Here is a 26,016-nt window from a genome sequence, read left to right as displayed (position 1 = left end):
CAGACATGCACATAAACATAATTTCAGCGCGTCACCAATTACCATCACCGCCAAAGAGGTTGAGGATGCCATCGGTCATGCTAAACCATCCAAAGCAGTGGGCCCAGACGGCATAGACATGCCGATGCTTAAAAGCCTAGGGAAAGAGGGTTTCAAATATTTAGCACGTCTTCAACCTGTCTCTTTCTACCTTTGTCATTCCCCAAAAATGGAAAATGGCCAAGGTGGTCCTGCTACTCAAGCCTGGTAAACCAGCTAACATAGGAGAGTCATATCGCCCGATATCTCTCCTATCGCCAGTAGCCAAGACGCTTGAAGTCATTTTGCTACTACTTCAAAGCAAATTTGCAGCTAGCCTGTCATCAGCATGGCTTCAGAAAACTCCATAGCACCACCACCACGCTAAATGCCATTAGCACCCAGATAAATTGCTGTTTAAATCAAAACCCCCACCATAGAACAGTACTCGTTGCGCTAGACCTATCAAAAGCTTTTGATACGGTCAACCATGGCACGTTACTGCAAGACCTGGAAGGGTCTACCCTTCCCCATGTCTTAAAAGGTGGAGCTCAAATTATATGGGTGGTCGGCAGGCATCGGCGTAATTTAGAAACGAAACATCAAAACCAAGAAGAATTAAACAAGCGGTGCCACAGGGTGGTGTCCTATCCCCACTTTTTTTTAACTTCTACATATCAAAGCTACGTTCGCCCCCAGAAGGAGTTACTATGGTTTCCTATGATGACTGCACAATAATGGCCACAGGCCCAGGCCCACAGATCGATGAGCTTTGCAACAGAATAAACGGCTACCTCCCTGATCTCGCCTCGCGAAGCCTGGCATTATCACCGACTAAATCCGCCGCGTTATTTACAACATGGGCGTCCCAAATGTCAACCATTTTGAACATCCACGTCGATGGCACTACGCTACCGACTGTCCTACACCCCAAAATCTTGGGTGTGACGTTTGATCAGGATCTATATTTTGGTGAGCATGCAGCCGCAATTGTACGAAAATCCAGAGCCGTAATAAAATCCTCAATTGCTGGCAGTAATTGGGCAAAAGACAAAGAAACGCTCATTACCACATACAAAGCAATTGGCCAGCCGATTGCATGCTACGCGTCCCCTATATGGTCGCCAAGCCTAAAACCTACCCACTGGAAGAAGCTACAGGCCTGCCAAAATACCGCTCTGAGAACCGCCACGGGATGTGTTCTTATGTCCCCAGAACACCATCTACATAATCAGGCGAGAATACTCCCCATCAGGGAGAGAAATGAGATGCTAACCAAACAGTTTCTGTTGTTCCATGTTTAAGCATCATGACATCCACAAACAGGCGTCGGACGTTTATGCCAGGAATTACCCGGTGAATCCAGTACTCAAAGAACAGTACCGAAAATTTGCGGAAGAGGAACGCATACTCCCGAGGGAAACGCGAGTCACTCTAGCCCAACTTCGATCTGGATACTGTAACAGGTTAAACACTTACCTATCCAGAATCAACCCCGACATACAATATGTATACCCTGCTTGCAATGTGTCCCCACGTGACACCAACGATCTCTTTAATTGTAATGTGGAGCCAACGCCTCTAACACCCCTCTCATTATGGTCCACCCCTGTTCAAACAGCAAGTTTCCTTGGACTCCCGTTAGAGGATATTGATGACAATTTGTGATCGGTCGCACCTATTGGATGGGGCAAAACACTGCTACAACTTCGCTTCATATCCGCCGGTAGAATTCCCGAAATTCGGCCCCACTTTCCGGCGGAGGACGCAAATTTAGCGAGAGAATATACCCGCGGCAGGTATGCCTGTCGTAAGAGGCGACTATAATGCAAGATTAAATACAAGATGTGTATCGCAACCCTTCAGGTTGGCAGCGCAATATATAGCTTCTCCAAACTCAATTGTCCACCTCACCTATCCACGGCGAATCCTTTTTCACTAACAGGCGAGGCTCTGGCGACCCCAAGCTCCTCATGGAACTTGAGGGTGGGGAGGGAGGGTATGACCTGAAGGTTTAATGTGGCGACGTAAATCGTTCCCGAGATAGTCGGGCTGGCGCCTTAATGGTGCTGTGTTACCGGAGCGTACCTGATCTGTATTCGGCAAAGGACCATCACATCGATAACACTCCGCAAAGCCTTCGGGGAGCAACCTTATCGCTACAACAACAACAACCACATTGAACCATCCACTCTTTGGGTCCCAAACATATAGATCATCATTTTTAAGGGGATTTTTCAGTTTAACAGAACAAACGTTTTGTAACACAATTGACATCATCAGCTGAACCTATCCTAATGGTCACTCTTTAAATTTAAGGCAGGTTCTGTAAAAACTTAATTTTATTCGATATTTATTATTTACATACATAAGTTTAGCACCTCTTTTATACATATTTTTATTTGCCCAATTCATTAAGTAATTGTCAGTCTAGTTGTGTGAAAAAGCTGCCTTCTAATTCAAATTCATTTTGGCCGTTGGGTGCCGACACTTTATCTTTAAATTCATTGAAAAATTTACCATCCGAATTCTCATTCCAAGCGAGCACATCTGATGATTTATTAACCTGCACCCCGTCATATTTTATTTGAGGATATATACACTTAGTATATTCCAAGGGACTACTATACGATTCTGTGTGGGGCTTTAAGCCATAACGTTCCTCAAAAAAATCAAATATTTGTTGCTTGCTTGTAAAATTGTTGAACTCCAAGCGCAGCTTCCTCTTCATATGACTGCTCCACATAAATGTAAGATGGTGATGAAAACATTGAAAATGTATGTGATCACCAGCACGTGTGGCAATATCCAACCATTGCTGCACACATTCCATCGATGTTTCTGCTTCCCCGCAATATTCGTTAAAAAGTGTAGGATTCGAAAGTAAACCTCGTGCTGCCATTACGCCGTCAGCCTGTGTTTGTGCATGTAAATTTTTAGCGTCTTGCCAGGTGCGAACATTGCCATTAACAATAAGTGGTATTTGAATGGATTTCTTTACTTCAGCCATAGCGTTAATATTAAGAGGATCTGATACCTTCTGCCACATATTTCGTCCATGTAATGTCAAAAATGTGGCACCACATTTTTCTAGTTGACGTGCCAGTTCCACTGTAGATCGTAATGATTGATCTCCACTGCCATTTAATAAGCGTAATTTTACCGATATGCTAAAGTTGTTTGGTAACACACGTCTTGTAGTTTCTACAATATCTTTCACCAGTTCTGGATGCCGCAGCAGACCACAGCCATATCCCTTAGAAATTGCCCATGATTGCGGACATCCACAATTCAAATCCACGCCATCAACATATGGATATATTAACTGTGCTGCTAAGGAGAATTCATGTGCATCGCACGCAGCGAATTGTGATATACAAGGAATGTCCTCTAAACTTGTGGTAAATTCATTATAACGCGCCTTTTGACTATTTATAAATGAATCAGCAATTATCATTGGTGTAAATGCCAGTTTCACTCCATGTTGACGAAGAAGCCGCCTGAATTCCATTTTGCTATAGCGAACCATGGGCGCGCTGACTCTTGTAAATCCATGAGATGTGTTTTTCTCAGCTTTAAAAACATTTAAAATATCTATATGTGGCCTTTGTTCAGGTTGTAATTCAAGATTTAATGCAGTCATGTTATTACAACTAAATTCGCAAGTAATTACATTTGTTTACATTTACTTATGCTCTTTATTTATGAACCTTCTCTAGAGATGCCAAATATTCGTGTACCTGTGACTTTCAGATTAGAGTTGGCAAATATCCATGTACCTGTGATTTTGTCACAGCTACTGAAATTTCACAGTTTATTTCAGTGGCAAGTTAGAAAGAATAACCGTGACAGATTGCCTGTGACAGAATTTATTTCCCGTTGTCAATCACGTTTACTAATAAACTCAATCACAGACTAAAACAAAGCTATGATCGCAGGAACAAATCGCTTCTATGCTATGAACCAATACAATGAGCGTATTATTTAAGCTGCGACTGAATAACAGTAATGTCCCAGAAAATGATACAGACGCGAAAAAAACCCTCGCTAACAGTCCATATCCACTGTTAAGCCGGAGTCATTGGTGCCGTATGTCGTATCGCTGTATCCGTATCCCTAACGTAATCAGCTGTTTATCGTTACGACGGTAAACCAAAACCCAATTGGTTGGTTACGATACGGTTACGACCTTAGTGGCACCAATAATCGATTGCATTGATTCTCATAAGGTTGGTCGAATCAGCTGTTATAAGGTTACCGATACGGTTACAGATAAAGCACCAATGTCTCCAGCTTTAAATCGATGGTCGCAGTAACAGTATTGTTATGTATGTATATATGTGCTACTAGTGAGTGCGTTTCTAGAGGCTGTTCCTTAGGGCCGATTTCACCAACTCGACTTAACTTATGTCGCAGAACGTCTCATCTACCCTATACCACAATACGCTCACACGCTCTATAATCTATTGCGATCTATCATTTGCATTCTTACATTCCATCATTCGCTTTGTGTGGTATCAACGTACCTATACATACATGAACATAGCACGTATACATTTATAATTCATTTGAAGTTTAAGCTGGAGTCATTAGGGCCGTTCCATTGGTTTATCGAGCTCTGGTTCTGGCTCAAATCTCATTGGAACGATCTAGATCAACTTTATGAGAGCTGGCAGCACTAATATAAAACATCTGTTTTGTAGAAAATAAGAAGAAACATACACAAAATTTTAAGATACTGATAGAATTATTACCATTTAAATAGTTTCGCACGTAAGCAAACTGTTTATTTTCTTTACATCATCGTCAATTGAACTCAGAAAAACATACACATATGTACTTTCCCGTTACTTTTAATTCATGTGAAAATATAATATACAATTTTTGACGCTGCGAGCTTGCTCTGTTTGTACATGACTAATTCGAATTAATCGTTGGTCAGCAACCAGAGAAGACACAGCAAAATAAACGCTCAGCGTACACGACGCATATCCATTGAAACGGAGTTTTTTATTGTACGCGTTAAATTTGCAAAATTAAGGACCAACGATTACAATTTTATTTTGCTTGTTAAAGTATAAGTCTGCCAACTTTATTTTGCTATATTTGCCAAGTTTATTTCGCTTTGGATTTAACGAGTTTGCATACATTTTGCTGAAGTTTGCGGTCGAATTTGTTTTTTCAAATTACGCAACGCCATACATTTGGTCTTATTGGGTAGTTCGTGTTAAATTAAACCAATGTTACGTACTCCAAAAAGGAGTCCTCGCCTGAATTACCAATATACCAGCCCAATCACGTTCAAAACTAATTCTGTTCCTTTCCAGGCAATTACAGAGGAATCAGAAGAAATTATAAGTGTTTCTGTAGCCCTGGCAAGTCCCACACAAATTGACGTTCACACGTCTGTTGCCAACAATGCTGAAGCTGCCGAAGCTTGCATCGCTTGAAAGCCAATTACAAGCCACGCAGGTACAGCTCAGGGATCGTGACCTGCAAAACGAGTCCCTTAGGGCAGCTCTTCAGAGAAGCGGTAGCTCCGCAGTCACATACGCCAGCAGCGTAGTCGAGCAGTCGCAGCCAGCACTGCTTCCGCCGACGCAAGCACCTCTGTTAGCCACGCAACCGAATTTAAGCCAACCAATTTCTCACCCTAGTTATGGTACCACGCCGCAGCCAATGATTTATAGTACAGCCAACAATATATATAGCGCATTTCATGTCAACGATGCATTCGTAAGGCATTCGCCGAATTTATATATGCCGCCTTCTAACGCCAACGCACATACGTCGTATTCATCGCAAACAGCCTTTATGCCAAGAAAACTGTTAGACCTACCGGAGTTTAGTGGTCGCCCTGAAGAGTGGCCAATATTTTACACTGCATTTACCGAATCTACGTCAACGTATGGTTACACGAACTTCGACAATAACCAACGTTTACAAGTGTTTGAAGGGTGATGCGCGCGAAACTGTGAAGTCTTTATTGATACACCCAAACAATGTAAATTGCATAATAGAGCAATTGAAATGTAGATTCGGTCGTCCAGAGCAGCTCATCCGTAGCCAGCTGATGCAAGTAAGAGAAATTGCGCCAATTCCTGAAAACGGGTTAAACAAGTTGATTCCATTCGCGACTAAGATAAAGAATATTTGTGCCTTCTTGAAATCAGCAAACGCCGACCATCATTTAGCCAATCCGACACTACTCGATGACTTGATCTCCAAACTTCCAATGAGCAAGCGCATTGATAGGGGGAGGTATGCCAGCACCATACAGCCGCGCGCCACCACAGTGCATTTCAGCGATTGGGTAAGTTCAAGTGCCGATATTATTTGTTCGATACATGATGAAAACCACTTTGTCGCCCGTGATACAAAACGCCGAGTACTGCTCCATGTAGATGACAAACAGCACGGAAGAAATGTCTGCTATGCCAGAGCCAACATAAGCCCTATGACTGTAAACGCCTCATTGAAGCTTCTGTGAACGAAAGATGGGCTGAAGTCAAATCCCGCCGTTTGTGTTTTGCACGCCTCAATGCAGGTCACATAACGCGTGATTGTAAGCAACGAACAGCTTGTGGTATCGACGGATGCAGCCAAAAAGCTCCTTCACGAGAACAAGCCAGCTCAAACAAAAACATCATCGTCATTGTCATCGAAGAAGGCCTCAACGCCTGTTTCAATAAACCAGTCCCCACCAGCAGTGCAAATGAATAGCCACCAGTCTAGCGAAAATGGAGCTGCAGTATTAAGCTGCGCCATCAATACGAAACAAGATAAGCTCCTCTTCCGTATTCTTCCAGTAACTGTATATGAAGGACAGAAAAAAATCGATACGTATGCCCTTTTGGATGAAGGCTCATCTGTCACTATGATCGACAAAAGCCTTGCCGAGCAATTAAACCTACGTGGACAATCACACAGTCTCAACGTCCAATGCTTTGGTGGACATGCCGTACAAGAGCCCAACGACCCTAGTAGACCTATACATAAGCGGCGCAAGTGTGAAAAAGAAGTTTAAGATGCGCAACGTTTACGCCGTCGAAAATCTTCATTTACCAACACAAAGCCTTAGTCACGCTGACCTACTTTGTGATACGAAACATCAGCTTCCTAAACAGCCACAGTCTGGCGCTGTTCCAAAGTTGCTCATCGGCATAGATAACTGCCATTTGGGAATTGCATCCACGGCTATCGCCATGCGAAAGAATGGACCATACGCCGCCAATACAGAGCTGGGATGGGTAGTGTTTGGTCCAACTAGCCCACGTCCGCCTGAGTGTCCATATGTTTACATGTAGATAGAAGCGCTGATGATACACTGCACAACATGGTTGCTAAATTTTTTGAAATTGAAAGTTTTGGCGTACGCGCTGCCACGCCCGTTGAATGTAAAGACGATGTTCGAGCAAGAGCCATATTAGAATCTACAACCAGCCGCGTCGATGGAAGGTTTCAAACCGGACTAATATGGAGGAAAGACGAAGTTTATTTGCGAAACAGTTACAATATGGCGTTGAAGAGACTGGAAAGCGTTGAAAAACGCATGAGTCGGGACGAAAGTTTTGCTTCGGCGTATAAACTTATGATATCCTCATACGTTGAGAAAGGGTATGCCCGTAAGCTGACACCACTCTCTGCCGCTTCGATAACGCCTCGAACCTGGTACTTACCACACTTTGCAGTTGTGAACGCGAATAAACCAAACAAGATACGGATAGTTTTTGACGCTGCTGCGGAAGTCAATGGTGTATCCCTAAATCGCTATCTGCTCAATGGCCCGCAGGAATACAAATCTTTATCGTCAATTCTTTTCCATTTTCGTGAACGTGCCGTGGGCGTGTGCGGTGATATCAAAGAAATGTTTCACCAAGTGCTGATACGTCCAGAAGACAGATGTGCCCAGCGCTTCTTATGGAGAGATGGTGAGAACAAAAATTCGCCAGATGTGTATGAGATGTGTGTGATGACATTTGGAGCCGCTTGCTCGCCTTGTGCGGCACAATACGTAAAGACGCGAAATGCGCTTGAATATAATGTTGAAGATCCAAACGCAGCCCGTGCAGTAAAAGCTATATTAAATTTTCATTATGTGGATGATTTTGTTGACAGCTTCGACACCGAAAATGAAGCTATCGCCGTTGCAACAAAGGTACGAGATATACATTTAAACGCTGGTTTCGAGCTACGGAATTTTACATCGAGCTCCGCTAAGGTTGTCACCGCTTTAGACGGCGTGGATCAAACAAAAATCATGGGTATAAAAGAAGGTATATTATTGGAAAAGGTGCTTGGTCTTCATTGGCAGCCAAGTATAGATTGTTTTAACTTCGTATTGAAATTTCACAAAGTAAATGCATCTGTTATTAAAGGTGACAGACCACCAACCAAAAGAGAGCTTCTTAGTGTGGTCATGTCAATATTTGATCCACTAGGGTTCATTAGTCACTACGTCATTGGTGCGAAGCTACTAATGCGCGAAACGTGGCGTAAACAAACGCATTGGGATGAGCCATTGCCTGACAAGATAATTGAATCGTGGGAAAAATGGCGTAAACAATTACCAGCAGTGACAGCATATCACGTTCCACGATTTTACTTTACCATTGGTAAACCAGAGGAATTGCAGCTGCATGTCTTTGTAGACGCCAGCGAGACCGCATTCTCCGCTGTTGCCTACTGGAGAGCAAAAAACCATTACGATGAAATGAGTGTCACCTTCGTCAGCGCAAAGTCCAAATGAGCTCCACTAAAGCCTCTCACCGTACCACGCCTAGAACTCCAGGCAGCAGTCCTAGGAACTCGACTTATGCAAACTGTACGTGAAGAACACGAAGTAGTCATTAACCAGTGTTTCCTATGGAGTGACTCAAAAACTGTCATAAACTGGATTCGAAGCGATACAAGAAGATACAAGCCATTTGTTCAACATAGGATTTCCGAAATCCTAAATACCACAAATTTAAATAATTGGAGATGGATACCTACAAATGAAAACGTAGCTGATGAAGCTAAGCGAGTTAATCACAACATAACATTTGATCAGAACAGTCGCTGGGTAAATGGCCCCTCATTTCTGCGCCAACCAGAAAGTGAATGGCCCTCTGAAGACATTGGGGAAATTAACCTTGACCACGTCAATGATGAGCTTCGGCCGCAATACGCATTGAACGTTGTAAGTTGCAAATTTATAAATTTTACTAATTTTTCTTCTCTCACCAGGTTGATAAGAACTACAGCCTGGGTAATCTTGTTTTCCAAAATTTGTCGCCGCCAAGTTGCAAAACGAAATAATTGCTATGGTTTAACTGTCAGCGACTTGTAAGCCGCGAAACATCTATTACACTGCATTGTTCAAAACGAAGCTTTCAGGATGGAAATACAGCAAATTCGTAGTGGGCAAGAAATATCTCATCAAAGTTCTTTGCTACAGCTCTTGCCATATCTCAACGAAGAAGGGATCTTACGTATATCAGGGCGCATCTAAGCTGCCAGTTGGTTGCCAGTGAAAACGAGACATCCCATAATATTGTCTTCAACACACGTTTTCACGAAATTAGTTATAATGCATCATCATGAGGTCATGGGGCACCAAAACACCGAAGCAACATTATGTGCCGTACGAAACAATTATTGGGTACCACGTCTAAGGAGTATTTTACGTAGCGTTGTCGCTAGCTGCCAAGTCTGCCGCATTCGAAAAACAAACCCTGTGCCTCCGCTAATGGGACCCCTTCCTGTCGACGGTCTTACACCATACGTTAGGCCATTTACGTCCGTTAGGCCAACACTGACCCGTCGTGTCAAATGGTGGCAAAGAAGAAACCCGATAAGCAAAGGAGACCTGGTATTCATATGTGATCCCAACGTACCACGAAGGGAATGGTGTCGTGGTGTTGTAGAGGAATTATACCCTGGCCGAGATGGTGAAATAAGACAAGTTGGAGTGCGAACAACAACAGGAGTGAAACGCCGAGCAGTGTCCAAGCTAGCCGTTCTGGACGTGGTCTGAAGTTAGTGAATCGTAGTGATTCACGGGGGTGGGAATGTCGCAGAACGTCTCATCTACCCCATACCACAATACGCTCACACGCTCTATAATCTATTGCGATCTATCATTTGCATTCTTACATTCCATCATTCGCTTTATGTGGTATCAACGTACCTATACATACATGAACATAGCACGTATACATTTATAATTCATTTGAAGTTTACTCATACATTCATATATTCGTTTATGTAAATACATAATTCGTTTATTCTATTATATTCTATTTGTTTCCACAATGTAAAATTGAACTCAGAAAAACATACACATATGTACTTTCCCGTTACATTGAATTCATGTGAAAATATAATACACAATTTTTGACGCTGCGAGCTTGCTCTGTTTGTATAACATGACTAGTTCGAATTAATCGTTGGTCAGCAACCAGAGAAGACACAGCAAAATAAACGCTCAGTGTACACGACGCATATCCATTGAAACTGAGTTTTTTATTGTACGCGTTAAATTTGCAAAGATAAGGACCAACAATTACAACTTAGTTAAGTCATATTTTTTAATTTTTCCGTTTCACCGCAATGGGTTTAGTAGCAAAGTTGATAAAAACGAAAAAAAAAACTTAGCCTCACATCTCTTACTTATTCGAAACACAAGCCGTAGGGAAAAATATAAAGCCGGAGTCATTGGTGCCGTATGTCGTTCGCTGTATCCGTATCCCTAACGTAATCAGCTGTTTATCGTTACGACGGTAAACCAAAACCCAATTGGTTGGCTACGATACGGTTACGACCTTAGCGGCACCAATAATCGATTGCATTGATTCTCATAAGGTTGGTCAAATCAGCTGTTAAAAGGTTACCGATACGGTTACCAATACAGCACCAATGTCTCCAGCTTAAAACTGATTCCTGTTGTCGTTTTTGGTTAGTTTCAGTCACAGTAACGGGTAAACATCGCTGTGACTTAGAGGTCACTATCACATATAACGTTGTTCCTCAAAAATCACGGGATCGGCCAACATTATTTCAGATACTGAAAGATCACAGTAGCCATCATCCGGTGGAAAAATCCTGAGCCAGATAAATAATTTTGCATGTAAATTCAACAACAAACGATTTGAGTCAGATAAATCCAGATAGAAGTCTGGTTCAATTTGTGAGCCAGATAATTTGTTAATTACTTCTTTTTAGTTTGGCATCGCTGCCTTTAATGAACCTAAATTTTTAAAAATAGATGTCGCTGCTTAGCCTTTCGCCGTATGAGTTAAATGAAAAACAGCGGCGACATCTGCGTATCATATTTCACGTGTGCGAAAATTTCACGACATCTGCTTCTCAAGTCTCTAAATAATCCAGAGCATTCCCCTGAGAAGTGAGCGTGAGCCGGAGCTGTAAAACTCACTGGATGACTGCAAGTAAGTTTTAGTGACAGCTTCGAAGGATAACGGTTGACCGTGACAAAATCTGCTTTCCGCTTCCAATCACCCACAACCTAAGGATATAGTTAATAATCTAGAATAGGGTTCGACTGCTAATACGCGTACAAAAATATCAAAAGAGATGTTAAACGACGCATATTGATGGTGGCCTTCAGTCGCGCTTATAAAAAATTACCCTGGCCGTTCCACCAATGGGGTGGGATCAAAATTAAATGCGTGCGCAATATTTTTTTCAGCGCACAACAACATTGCACCAACCACATGAAAATTGCCAACACAACTGGAAATATCTCCGGATAGAGACAAAATTTTCCTTTTTCGCATTCAGATTATTGTTGTCGAGGTCAATACGCGTCTTCTGACGCCTCTCTTGTTCTAGACTTTTACCAGGATACATTTGTAGTATACATGGCTAAGTATTCTTCGCGTGCCTTAAGGGCTACAACGAGCTCCCATTGGAAATTAAAAAATGTAAGGAAATCTTAGTTTTTAAGGCAACATTATATGAAATTTGTAAAATCTTACCTATAAGATAGGATAGTACTAATTGTATCTCGAATTAAGCTTTTAAGCCATAATAAATAAATAAATAGCAATCCTAGCGGTAGCAGCAACTCGTCTATCCAAATCTTTGGACTTGGACTATCAGTCGACCTCTGTTGTCAATTATTACCGACACAATTTATTAAGATCTATCTTTTAAAAAATTAGTAACTAACTTAAAAACCTGTTTTATTTCGACTTTGACTATACGTCAATGTACTTCGTGAGTTATGCACAGCTGAGGCTAAAGCAAGCGGAATACGAAATAGATGGAAGTACCCTTACGAGGGTGGCATGGGCGCTTTCAGCGTATATAACCGTTGATCAGATTTTGAGTGATAACATCCCGTTTAGTATTTTGATATGGTTGGGATTTTGCGTCAAATTATTGAGCATACATTTTTTCGCTACAGGCGCTTAACTTGTTTGCTCGGGTGACAGTTCTTTGAAATTTTAAAGTGTTGGTTATGAATAAAATTTTGCTACGTAATATTTAAGTGAAGTGAAAAAATAATTTAAGACGGATAATTATTTCATTTGGCAGTTGGCTCAACTCGCCGTTCTTGGAAATAATTTTCTGTAACTGAACACACGTGATTCCGGTCTTGTCTTTTCGCGTGAGGTGTCGTACGGTGTCCTCCTCGGCTCAACGTCAATTTTCGGGCTTTTTTGCGTTGAGTGGAAAATTAAAATAGGCATCAAGGTTAGCTTCGGTGCTTCCCACGGGCGTTTAGGTGAAGTTGGGAGATGCAGTGCTTTACTGTCCTGGAGTCAGGGTGGTGGTTTTGCACTTCCAACAGGAATCAGTGAATTTATAATTGCATATTAAAATTTAAAATTTGACGTGGTGCCATAAAAAAAAACCAACTCGAATTTAAGACCAAATTAAATTTCCTTCACCCTAAAGGCTTGGTTTCCTCGACAGCGGTACCGCTATATAGCGGCCGTTACATAGCGGTAGAGTACGTTATCCAAAATATTGCAATGTAAAAGTAATTATGTGGAAACTAAGAAGACGGTGAAGTTCACCGTAACGTAATATAGCGGCCGGGCATAAAACAACCCTGCCGTCATGACGGTAGAAACTCGTTCATCACCGTTTTTTCCCACCGCTATTGTCAAAGCGGTGAATATTTTGTCAAACATATCAAATTATTTATAAAATAAACAACATTTTGAATTGAGATTTTTTTTGTGAGTTTATTAAAAGAAAAATTATAAAGAAAACTAAAAAAACATGCAAAAATGTAAAATTAACTTTTGCAACTCGCCTGCCGTAACAGTTCGTAGTTTCCAACAAAGCGTTGCCGCTAGAAACGGCTTTTCCGCTTTTGGAGGAAACCAAGCCTTAACGCCATAGTCGTAACCATACCCATATCCATTTCAATCTCCACTGTGATCGATTAAAGGTGCCTTAACCTAAAAATCGTGAAAATTTCATAAAAATGCAGAAAACGCAAAAAATCACAAGCATATTCCATAAAAAATAAGTCTCTTATTCAAAACGTATCCAATATGCTTTCATGAGTCCCCCTATTGTGTAAATGATTTTTCATACAAAATTTGACAGCTCGTTTACGTTGGTTGAATTCGCTTTGCCACCACCTGGTATGGATTCGCCTTGGCCTTGCACAACAAAATGTCAGTTAATCGAAACCTATGAAAATTTTCTTTTGTCTTGACATCAAGACGCAGTCAGTAGAGGTGGTGTTATCCCAACAGCTGATTGCTAATCTTGATAATTTTCCATACAAAGCCTTGTACACCAATATGTCAGTTAATCGAAATCAATGAAAATTTTCTTTTGACTTGACATTCTTCTGCACTGCGAATTGGTTGAATTCGTTTTGCTACCACCCAAGGCGAATCCATACCAGGTGGTGGCAAAGCGAATTCAACCAATTCGCCGTGCAGAAGAATGTCAAGTCAAAAGAAAATTTTCATTGATTTCGATTAACTGACATCTTGCAGTACAAGGCGTTGTATGGGAAATTATCAAGAAGAAGCAATCAGCTGTTGGGATAACACCACTTCTACTGAATTCGCCTTGGCTACCACCTGGTATGTAAGGCGAATTCATTACAGTTGGTGTTATCCCATCAGCTGATTGCTTCTTCTTGATAATTTTCCATACAAGGCATTGTACCAAGGCGAATCTATACCAGGTGGTGGCAAAGCGAATTCAATCAATTCGCCGTGCAGATTAATGTCAAGTCAAAAGAAAATTTTCATAGATTTCGATTAACTGACATTTTGTTGTACAAGGCTTTGTATGGAAAATTATCAAGAAGAAGCAATCAGCTGATGGGATAACACCACCTATAATGAATTCGCCTTGGCATTGTACAACAAAATGTCAGTTAATCGAAATCTATGAAAATTTTCTTTTGACTTGACATTCATCTGCACGGCGAATTGATTGAATTCGCTTTACCACCACCTGATACAGATTCGCCTTGGAAATGAAGTTACACAAGAAAATAGAATGTAGAAAAATTCTAGAGAACAACAAAAGCACAATTATTAATTAATTAAAAGGTACATAGTGAATGACGGTGGCGAATTTTGATATTAAGTGTAATGTATAATTTATTTCCAACTTATTTAATTATTTAATAATAAATCGCATGAAGCATACATAAGTATTGAAAACATTAAATAAACATTGACGCGTGGGTAGTAACAAGAAATTAAACAAGAACTACCAGTAATTTCGCCATAGAAATGCACTTCTCCATTCCAGACACTCAAGAATTGTATGCCGAAATAACTGGAACTACCTACACAGGCTATAATATATATATAAATGGCTGCTATCATTGCTGTTTGCGCTACAAGCAATTGCACGCTTTGCATGAGCAACTGCGACGTCGTTGTGCCGATCTGAACATACAACTACCAACCACATTCCCCCCAAAACGGCTGCTACCATTAACAAATGGACAATTGGAATCAAGGCGTGCCTCACTAGAACACTACTTACAATTATGTGGACAAGATGCAGTCATATCCAAAATGGAACATTTTCAAAACTATTTATTAAATGCACAACAAGAGACTATATTAGCCGAAAATGCACTTGGTAACGAATATAGTGGTAGGGATTTGAAACGTGTATCAGCTGTGCTGGAGGTTTGGCTTTCAAATGACTTCACGCTGCAGGTCAATTGCCATATTGGTGATAAGTCCAGTTTAGTACTGCGCACAGTGTGTGAATGTGTCCAACTGCCAACGCAATTTATGCAACATTTTTGTCTATATTTGGTGCGACGGCAAGAAAGTGATATTACACAAAATAAATTAGTGCTAATACGACGTTTAATGGATTTTGAGTCACCATATTTGTCACGCTTAAGAGCACAAGAGCGCTCACAACCGTGCCAAGTAATGGTGCGTAAAAGTTATTGGAATCCTATATATGATCTTGGTCTATTACAAAATTCGGTAGCTCTAAAATTATTGCATGCTCAAACCGTAGCTGATATAGAAAACGAATGGATCATAGCTCCAACTGAAATTTTACAAAAACTAGATCATTTGCACGAGCACGGATTGCAGAAGGAGTACATACAAATGGCACGCCAATTGCCCCTTTATGGGTGCTTACAATTCAATGCGTGTCTTATAGACTATCCAGAGCCACGTACAACTGCATTGATTTCTATAGGAAACAGAGAACTAAGTATGCGCACTGCAAAAGCTGGCAAAATTTATGAAACAAAATTTCGTGTAACTCGTATGCGTTGTTGGCGCGTTACATCCATGCATAATGGAAATAGTACTACTATGGAATCACCATCATCGATGACTACTTGCGCTGGCGCAAACACGGGAAATAGATATGGCAAATCGGAAACAAATTTACAACTGGCTTTTGAATATTTAATGTCAAAACAAAATTTACGTTGGATTACTATTACAAGTTCGCAGGCAATGCTTATGTCTGTAAGCCTACAATCCATGGTTGACGAATTACTTAATTGCAAAGACTCTGTAGATGGACTAATAAACTCACGTGTTGTGAACGATAACGCACAATCACAATTGTTATCCTATGTTTCACGTAGTGGCCGTATTTCGCATACTCCATCAATGTTAACTTCGTCAGTGTCAACGCCATCTCTGTCCACGGATCTAATGTCATCATCAACTGGGACTACTGCCATCAGCACAACCACTACCACATTAAACTCCTCAGCGTCATCACCAACGGCACCTGTGAAATTCCTGTCACAACACACACGTACGAAATGTAATCCAAAAATATCTAGCCCAAGTTCATATTCAGCTGTTTTTTTCCGTAATGATGCTGAAGAGTCGGTGCATAATGAAGCGTTTGAAGGTATTGGCGATGATGATCTTTAAATATATATAATATAAGAAAAGCAAGACGAATCCAGATTCCAACAATCATAAGAAAAATTTTTCTTAATAAGAAATGTTGCTTTAAACTAGAATGTACTATGCATTTCTGGCATACCTAGTGAAAGTGCCCATTGGGGCGACCAAAAAATATCTTTAAAAAGTAAAAAGTAGAAGAATGCTATCCTCAATACCTTACCAAGATCACATAACACGGTGTTTGAGTCAGTTTTCACACAAATTTTTCTCAGGAGGTGCTTTATCAGATATGTTCAATGCATGTTTTAGATGAAGTTGCTGCTGTTGTTGTTTTAACGATAAAGACAATCCACGAAAGAGTTAGGAGAAACCAGGCCGACCATTTCGGAAATAATTTGATATAGCCACATTACCCTTTAAGGTCATTCGTTTTTTAAACGGTTTTATTTAGCTTGACTTGACAGGCTGGGTTGTTAGCTGGCTGGGCGGCTGGCCGGCACGAATTTTGTAATTTAAATTTAAGTAACTTCCCGATAAGCTACAACCTTGAAACTTGGAATATAGTTCAGAACCCGATGACAATGCAATAATAAAAAAAACTCCGATAGGTGGAGCATGGATCGAAATATTTCAAAAAATCGTATTTGTGGTCCGATTTTTTTTCATATTTGGAACACATAATACATCCATGAATAGAAAGCGACCTATGAAAAAGATCGCGCAGGGATCGATATATGCAAAAAAATCGTATTTGTGGTCGGATTTGGTCCATATATGGAACACATAGTACATACATGAATAGAAAGCGACCTATGATGTACGATTTGGCTCATATTTGGAACAAATATTACATACAGTCCGGTAGAAGTGACCTCAAAATATTTTGGAGTTGGAGGAGGGACAAGCATACGTGGCGCAGAGTCGAGTAAAGTCTTTGGAAGGATTATGTATTGAGGACTTAGATTGTAACAAATTGTCAGGATAGAGTCCTTGTAATAATGAGTCACTAAATGAACTAAATTGAATGAGAAATAATAGGCAATTAAATAAAGACTAAAAACTTGAAAACAATATAATTAAAAAAAATTTTTTTAGTCAAACGGTTTTATTGAAAACAATACTTACATGAAGTAATAATAATACTAAAAGCTAGAAAATAATTAAGTAGGTCCTAGGTACTAATCATCACACTCCTCATCAATCTAGGGCGTTGCTCATACAATTAAATAAAAGCGTTGGACTTGTTAAATTTCTATTGATAGTCAAACTAGGACCAACTGAGTCTTAATAAGATTATGCTAACATTTTTAGAAATTAGTACCTAGGACCTACTTGATTATTTTCTAGCTTTTAGTATCATTATTACTTCATGTAAGTATTGTTTTCAATAAAACCATTTAACTTAAAACATTTTTTTTAGGCCCGGTTTATCAGTGGTTGGTTAAGCTAAGCTTAAACTCAGCTTGCTTAAAATCTAGTCAAATTTAAACTCCAGTTAAACTACTGAGCAGTTTTTCAGTCTCAGTTTAAGTCCGCCTTTGGGGCATGCTGTTTTGTGTGGCAACATTTGCCGTCATCCAGTGAGATTTACAGCTCCAGCTCACGCTCAATTCTCACGGGAATGCCCTTAATCATTGAGAGGCTTGAGAAGCAGATGTGAAATTTTCACACACATGAAATGTGATAGGCAGATGTCGCCGCTGTTTTCTGGCTCAAACCGTTGTTGCGTTTACATACAAAATTATTAATCTGGCTCAGGATCTTTGCCACCGGATGATGGCTATTGGGTTTTTTATTATCTAGATAATTTGTAGATACGGCAACAGCTGGATTTTGCTTACCCAACAAACATGGAAAATAATTTTCTGGCGAAATATATATCTAGTTCCGGAAGTGATATCCAACATCATTATTTAATTATTCTTAAACCAGATAGTTCTCGAGTTGATATCCAACTTTATTCTCCAATCACTATCCCACCTATGAGAAATTTTGTACAATTTAGAGTTCTCGAGTTGATTATCATTATCAAATTATTATCCAACCTTTGAGAGATTTTGTAAAATTAAAAGTTTTCCAGTTGATCATTAATATTTCGCTATTATTATCCTAATTTCGAGAGATTTTGAGAAATGTACAGTTCTTATATAAATATTCAACCCATTTTTCCAGTTGATATCTTACATTATATATCGAGTTGAGGTGGAGTTGAAAAAAATCTCAAAGGAGGTACCACCGAAACCAACAGCTGTTCATTGTGAGAAATAACTGGCTGATACCAGTAATGAAGCGTAATTAATAAAGAATAAATTATATAGACGGCCGCCGTGGTGAGATGGTAGCGTGCTCCGCCTACCACACCGAAGATCTTACATCAACATCATTGAATCTTACATTTGAGTCAAGTTAGAGAACCGCAAGTTGTTATTAATTATCTACATTTTTTCAACTTAAGTAATAGCATAGTTTGCTTTATAAAAAGTTCCTTCTGTTGCTGAGTACGCTATGATTCTCGAGTTGAGCCACTGTTTCGAAACAACTCTTGAGATTTTAGAAGTATGCCTAGTTATCAACATTAGCGCTAATGGTACCCAAACCCAAATGCTTGTTGGGTATATTCGACGCCATTTCGTACGAACGCAAATAACTGATAGGTTAACTAGAGTTTAAACCTGGCAGATCGGCCGCTTAAGCTTAGCTTAAACTGCAGTTAAAGTAGACTGAAAAACTGCAGAATAAGTTTAAGCGTAGTTTAACTGAAAAACTGAGTTGAACTTGTACTGAAAACTGGGCCTAATTATTTTATTTTCAAGTTTTTACACCCAAGTTATGCTTTTTGATATGTATACAATTTTTCAAAGCACCCTAATTCTCAATGGTTATGCAAACGAAAACTATTTTTAGAGCAGCTACATTTGTAGAGTCGGGATTCAATTAATTCATAGGCAAGCACAAACAATGAATGTACATATAAATATAAGTCGAAACTGAGGTGAAATTGTCTCTTTTTTGGGTATTCGACCAAACCATGTTTTTTTTAAGAGACATGCTTTAAACCTTCGCATACAACACAAGCAATCAATCGTTGCACATAACGCCGTTTGTGTGCAGGGGAAGCATCAGCCTATTGAAAATACCCCACATATATCAAAATTTCTTTAAATATGTCACAATTTGAAAACGTTTCAAAATCTTCCGATTTCAAATCTAATTCGATGGACCATAGTAGTTTTTTGAATTTTCTGGGATGTTGCCGTTTAGGAAATTGGATATGTGTAGTAGACTGGGTCGACTTATTATTCGGTATCGCGCCATCGATTTTTCGATAGGATTTGGGCACAGGAAAAAAAGTTCCACTACGCATACCCAAAAAAATAATTTTCGAGCCTGCAAAAAAAATGGCGAAAGGGTAAATTTTTCGACCAAAACACTCCCCAAAACCGAACAAATATATTTTTTTTTAAACTGTTATCGCCAACGTTTTTCCTGATCCTATCGAAAAATCGATGGCGCGATATCGGTTAACTTTCGTCCATACAAATCGACCCGGGTTAATGTGTAGGTAGCTTGCATTAAAAATGCAGAAACTGACTTTCAATATGACGTCATCTATTTAAAAACAATGGTTATGCCTATTACCCGAAAAATGAATTTTTATTATTTTTATACAAACGATTGCCAAATTTCATAAAATTTATTATATTGAAATTCTAAATTTGATGCATGTTAAATTTTTAAGCTAAAAAGGAATAAAGTTTGAATAATTATAAATGGAAATAAACAGGATTCGAGTCCTATGCAAGTCAAATATTGGAACAAAGTGCATTTACGGATACATATTATAGATGACTTCATATACTTGTTTTGTATATTAATGTTTTTTAAAAGCAATTTTTAGGCATTTAACTTTTATATTATAACAGAGAATATTAATATTATATTTCTGTACTTCATGATATTAATCTTAACGTACGTATGTATATATGTGATTGTTTTGCACGTTTATTTATCTATTGCAAAATCTTACAACGGTTTTGCACCTTATCGCTCATTGTATTCAAGCGTAAGAGCCCGATATACCTAAATAGTTTACGACATATGAATACTCATTTTAATCAAATAAATGTGTTATATGTACACATCTAATAAATTAAAATAACCCAAGTTACAATTCTCTTTTGTATAAACTTCCTTCCATATGATTTGAATAAAAACTTTAACACGAAATAAAATGTCAAGCATATTAATAATATTAAAGCAATTACAAAACTAACAGTACACAAAAAAAGTGATGCCTACTTATTCCTCCTACAGAAGAAAACAATTCTTCATAATAAAATAATTAAGACTGTGTATCCCTTGGTGTTATTTTATATTTTGGACCTTTCGCTGTCGCTGCCGTGCTCTAAGCATGTTACATGCTCCATCAAATTATATGAAACGAAACGGTTGCAACTTGCATCCATATGCATCCAAAATGAAAATTGGTTGCTTTTCCTAATATTGGTTGTTTTTATACTCAGCGTGCTTTGTAGACAGAGTATATTAACTTTGATTGGATACCGGTTGGTTGTACAGGTATAAAGGAATAGAAATAGATATAGACTTCCATATATCAAAATCATCAGTATCGAAAAAAAATTTGATTGAGCCATGTCCGTCCGTCCGTCCGCCTGTCCCTTAACACGATAACTTGAGTAAATAATAAATAAATAAATTTGGTAAACGAGCTTATCTAGACCTAGAATAGATTGGTGTTGAAAATGAGCGAAATCGGATGATAACCACGCCCACTTTTTATATATATAACATTTTGGGAAACACAAAAAACCTGATTATTTAGTAAATAATACACCTAGAATGTTGAAATTTTACGTGTGGATTGATATTGAGACTCTTGATAAACATTTGAAACACATTTTTAAAATTGGCGTCATACCACCTACATGTGATAAAATCAATTTTACAAATATTATTAATCATAAATCAAAAATCGTTAAACCTATCGTAACAAAATTTGGCAGAGAGGTTGCATTTACTATAGGGAATGTTTTGAAGAAAAATATACGAAATCGGTTAAGGACCACGCCCACTTTTATATAAAAGATTTTTAAAAGCGTCGTGGACGAATAAAATAAGCTATATCTTTGCAAAAAAGAGCTTTATATCAATGGTATTTCATTTCCCAAGTGGACTTATAAGAATAAATAGGAAAAACTTTAATTTTAAAAAATGGGCGTGGCACCGCCCTTTTTATGACTAAGCAATTTTCTGTTTCGGGAGCCATAGCTCGAAGAAAAATTACCGGATCGTAATAAAATTGGGTACACAGATTTTCCAAAGAAATATTTCTAGAAAAAATGGACGGAATCGGTTAAACACCACGCCCACTTTTATATAAAAGAATTTTAAAAGGGTCGTAGACGAAAATAATAAGCTATAAAAAAGAGCTTTGTATCAATAGAATTTTACTTTCTAAATTGAATTATAACATTAAATTGGAAAACACTACAATTTCTGAAAATGGGTGTGACACCGCTCTTTTATGACTAAGCAATTTTCTATGTTTCGGGAGCCATAACTCGAAGAAAAATTAATATATCGTAATGAAATTGTGTGCACATATTTTCTTTACAGCAGAAAATATTTCTAGTAAAAATGGACGGGATATGTTAAAGATCACGGCAACATAGATATAAAACAAGTTTAACAGGGTCGTAGACTGGAATAATAAGCTATAACTTAGCAAAAAATAGTTTTGAATCAATGATATTTGTATTTGTATTGTATTTTATTTGAAAATTTGTTCCTAGCACAACAATTTTGACAAATTATATAACAGTGCTAGTCTTGAATAGCACGAGCTATAAAAATTGAACATTTATAATAATAAATTAAATTAATCAAATTAAATTAAATATAACAGATAATAGTTAAATATTTATGTATTTTTAGATATAAATCTTAAAACTAAAGAAAAGTAATTAATACATATTAAAAGACAGCAGTAGTGAAAGGAAAAGGGACTTAGTAATGAACATTTTAACAACAAGTTGAGATCCAGTTTAAGAGTCGTTAAAAAATGCTGTTAGCTCTTTTTTGAAGTGCAGAGCATTACTTAAGAGTCGGAGACTTGTAGGTAGGGAGTTCCAAAGACGTATTACAGTAACAAAGAATTGGTGTTCAGAGGTTAGCGTGCGATATTTAATGTGCGTAAGAAGAAGCGCCGATCTTGATGATTGCAGAAAAATAAGCTTACGATATAGATAGTCAGGTTCCTTCGTGTGTATCAATTTATGTAGGAAGGACAGTGTTTTGACTTTTAAAAGATTTTCGAAGGAAATGTTTAGCAACCTTTCAGCATGTTGTGATACGTGATCAAGTCTTTTCAACCCATAAACATGTCTAGTAATGTTGTTGTAAACAACATTTAGTTTGTTCTTGCACACATAGTCACAGTGTGAATAAATCTCACAACCATAGAGTAGCGTAGGTATTAAGTACGACTTAGCCAGAAGTAGTCTTATGTGCAAAGGCATGAAATACTGTGTTAACCATAGTCCATAGTGTACGAAGCATTGCATACACTTTTCCAACCGTTCTAAAAATATGGTCTTTCCATGTCAATGTTTTGTTAAAAATTACACCTAAGTTTTTCGCCGTATCTACGTATTCAATAACGGAATTGTCAAACAGTACATTCTCTAAATCATTAGTGGGAAAAGACCTTCTATGAATAACAATACATTTTGACTTATTCGGGTTTATACATAAGCCATAAATAGTAGCCCATGAAAATATTTAATTCAAATCGTGGTTAAGTTACTTCACTTATCAAGTCTTATTGTAAGAGGAAATGGGGAGACATTTTTCTTAAACGGGCGCTGCCACGTGTTATGTAGAAAAGTAATTTATCTGAAATGGAATGTACAATTGAAGTTCACGCTGAGTATATAATGATCGGTTACACCCGAACCTAGACACCTTTACTTGTTCATGAAAAATTTTTGGTTGTAAAAGTGTGACAGCCCCCTTGCGTTCCAATCGACAGTTATGCAAATCCTGATAAAAATTTAACATGCAACAACAAATTGATACACAAGGATCACATTGTTATTGCATTAGCATTTTTAATTTTAACCGGGATCTGGATCACTGTCCATTGGTACGCGACGTGGGATATTCATGGCATTGTAAATTTTACCAAGTAGCGCAACTAACAGCTGATCGGTGAAAATTCGCACATTCACACGCACAGTTCTCGACTCAGTTTCAAAACAAAACTTTAGATTATTTAATTCAAATTTTAAAGTGGGATAATCCTTACAAATTTATGCATACAGAATATATATGGCGTTTTTGTTGTTATTAAAACAATAGTTTTATTTATATTAAAGCTTTTATCATTTTTTTTTTAACTTTGAAAAAACTCCGAACACCATTCCTTCATTATATGACATTCGACTGCCTAGTCCACTGCCTTCCACTCTATTCGCAACATAACCTCTACTTAAGCTGCCAAACTATATAGTAAACAATGATTCATGGTTCAACTCATGGCACAAAAAATGAAGGTAGCACAACATAATTGCCGTCTTCCATTGAATTTTACAGCTCCGGCTCACGCTCAAGAGACTTGAGAAGCAGATGTCGTGAAATTTTCGCACACGTGAAATTTGATAGGCAGATGCCGCCGCTGTTTTTCATTTAACTCATACGGCGAAAGGCTAAGCAGCGACATCTATTTTTGAAAAAGTAGGTTTATTAGAGGCAGCGTTGTCAAACTAAAAAGAAGTAATTAAAAAATTATCTGGCTCACAAATTGAACCAGACTTCTATCTGGATTTATCTGGCTCAGATCGTTGTTGTTGCATTTACATGCAAAATTATTTATCTGGCTCAGGATTTTGCCACCGGATGATGGCAAATGTGACGTTAGACACTTGACTTTTGCGGGGACAATGGACATCATAAGATAAATAATTTTGCATGTAAATACAACAACGATTTGAGCCAGATAAATCCAGATAGAAGTCTAGTTCAATTTGTGAGCCAGATAATTTGTTAATTACTTATTTTTATGTTGGCAACGCGGGCTTTAATATACCTACTTTTTCAAAAATAGATGTCGCTGCTTAGTCTTTCGCCGTATGAGTTAAATACAAAACAGCGGCGACATCTGCCTATCACATTTCACGTGTGCGAAAATTTCACGACATCTGCTTCTCAAGTCTTTCAATGATCCAGAGCATTCCCGTGAGAATTGAGCGTGAGCCGGAGCTGTAAAACTCACTGAAAGACGGCATGTGACGTAGATGCGCAGAACGAAGCAATTTTGAACTCGTGAATGCGCAATCTGGGTAGGTGATTTGTAGATTAAAGCATAGTACAGGTTTACAAGTATGATATGTATGAGAGGCAAACAATTCCTTTCTCTTTCTAACACACTGCCGTTTGACATTTCGGTCAGTGTCAAACTAGTGTGGAACTCAGTGGAACCTGCGTGGAACATGCGTTTGACACTGAACGAAGTGTCAAAATTACCGGGGTTGCTGTCGTGGAAAGCGACGCAGGGAAACAAAAAAAGGAGCGGAATATCAGCTATGGGTTGCCGTGATGGTAAATTTTTTTGAACGAATTTAGTAAAAAATGTATAGCACCTTTATGCGTCCTACAGAAAATTATACAAAAGTCTTGAATTGGGGTATCTGACGACGCGTAGTTATTCCAGCATTAAGAATACAAACACGAGTGCTAAGTTTTTATACCCGTGCAAAAGTTTTCGCGAAAAACAGTTTGAAACCAAGGTCGACTGCAATAACCCGTCCAAAAATGTGGAAAGAGAAATGAAAAGACGGGTTTTGTCCTATTATAAATAGTTCAAAGGCGAAAAAGTATTCGAATTATTGGGAGCGAGGCAAAAACGCGTCTATTAATACCTCCTCTGACGGTTTTAGTCGTTTTTTAGCAATCGGCCCCGTTAATAAAGTATCACAATTTGTTAATTAAAATTGTCCAAAACATATGGATTTTAAAGAGAGATGTAATTAAATGCTCATTTGAAAATAAATAAGGATATTTCTTTGTAATTTTACAATAAAAATATTACACATTTTTCGCTAGCAGCTACTACACTTTTCTTGGACCTAAGAAGTACAACAGTGCCAAATAGCATCCACACAAAAAACGAACAAGAACAAGCATTTTATCAGGTGAGCGTGACTGTGTATGTGCGTGCTGCTACATATCCTACTTGTAGACCTGTACTATGGATTAAAGAATCAATTTGCGTGTTTTTTTTTACGTTTGAGCATGAAAAAAAAACGCCTATCCTCGCTTAGATATTGCTTAGGAGACCCATCTAGCAAAGTTTAAGCGTATAGACGTTTACGTGTAAAAAAACACGGCTTATGGCGACATAACCAGATAAAACAGCTGATCGAACCGATATTATGGAAATCAATGTAATCGATTAAAGGGCCAATTAATAGTGACTTTTAACCATAACCAGATAAAACAGCTGATCGAACCTACCTTATGGAAATCCATGTAATCGATTAAGCTACAGGTCTACCAAAATACTGCTCTCAGAACCACGGGCTGTCTTCTTATGTCCCCAGAACACCATCTACATAATGAGGCGAGAATACTCCCCATCAGG

General features: G+C 38.5%; 2 protein-coding genes across 2 annotated transcripts; one reads left to right on the top strand and one right to left on the bottom strand.

The window, feature by feature from the left end:
* Positions 1-2,342: 2,342 nt before the first annotated feature.
* Dus4 (Dihydrouridine synthase 4) lies at positions 2,343-3,750 on the bottom strand. The gene has a single exon (XM_067769466.1). It carries the CDS (start codon positions 3,659-3,661, stop codon positions 2,444-2,446), a length of 1,218 nt encoding a protein of 405 aa, XP_067625567.1. The 5' UTR covers positions 3,662-3,750; the 3' UTR covers positions 2,343-2,443.
* A 10,760-nt stretch (positions 3,751-14,510) lies between these two features.
* Snx17 (sorting nexin 17) lies at positions 14,511-23,713 on the top strand. The gene has a single exon (XM_067765204.1). The coding sequence runs from the start codon at positions 14,739-14,741 to the stop codon at positions 16,377-16,379; it is 1,641 nt and encodes a 546-aa protein (XP_067621305.1). The 5' UTR covers positions 14,511-14,738; the 3' UTR covers positions 16,380-23,713.
* Positions 23,714-26,016: the final 2,303 nt, after the last annotated feature.

This window comes from Eurosta solidaginis, chromosome 2 (assembly GCF_040869045.1).
Source record: "Eurosta solidaginis isolate ZX-2024a chromosome 2, ASM4086904v1, whole genome shotgun sequence".
Classification (NCBI taxonomy): domain Eukaryota; kingdom Metazoa; phylum Arthropoda; class Insecta; order Diptera; family Tephritidae; genus Eurosta; species Eurosta solidaginis.
This window is presented reverse-complemented; position numbering and strand designations above follow the sequence as displayed.

What these genes read in the sequence shown, in the direction of transcription:
- Dus4 (XM_067769466.1), bottom strand. Translation starts at nt 3,661, where the DNA reads ATGACTGCATTAAATCTTGAATTACAACCTGAACAAAGGCCACATATA.
- Snx17 (XM_067765204.1), top strand. Translation starts at nt 14,739, where the DNA reads ATGCACTTCTCCATTCCAGACACTCAAGAATTGTATGCCGAAATAACT.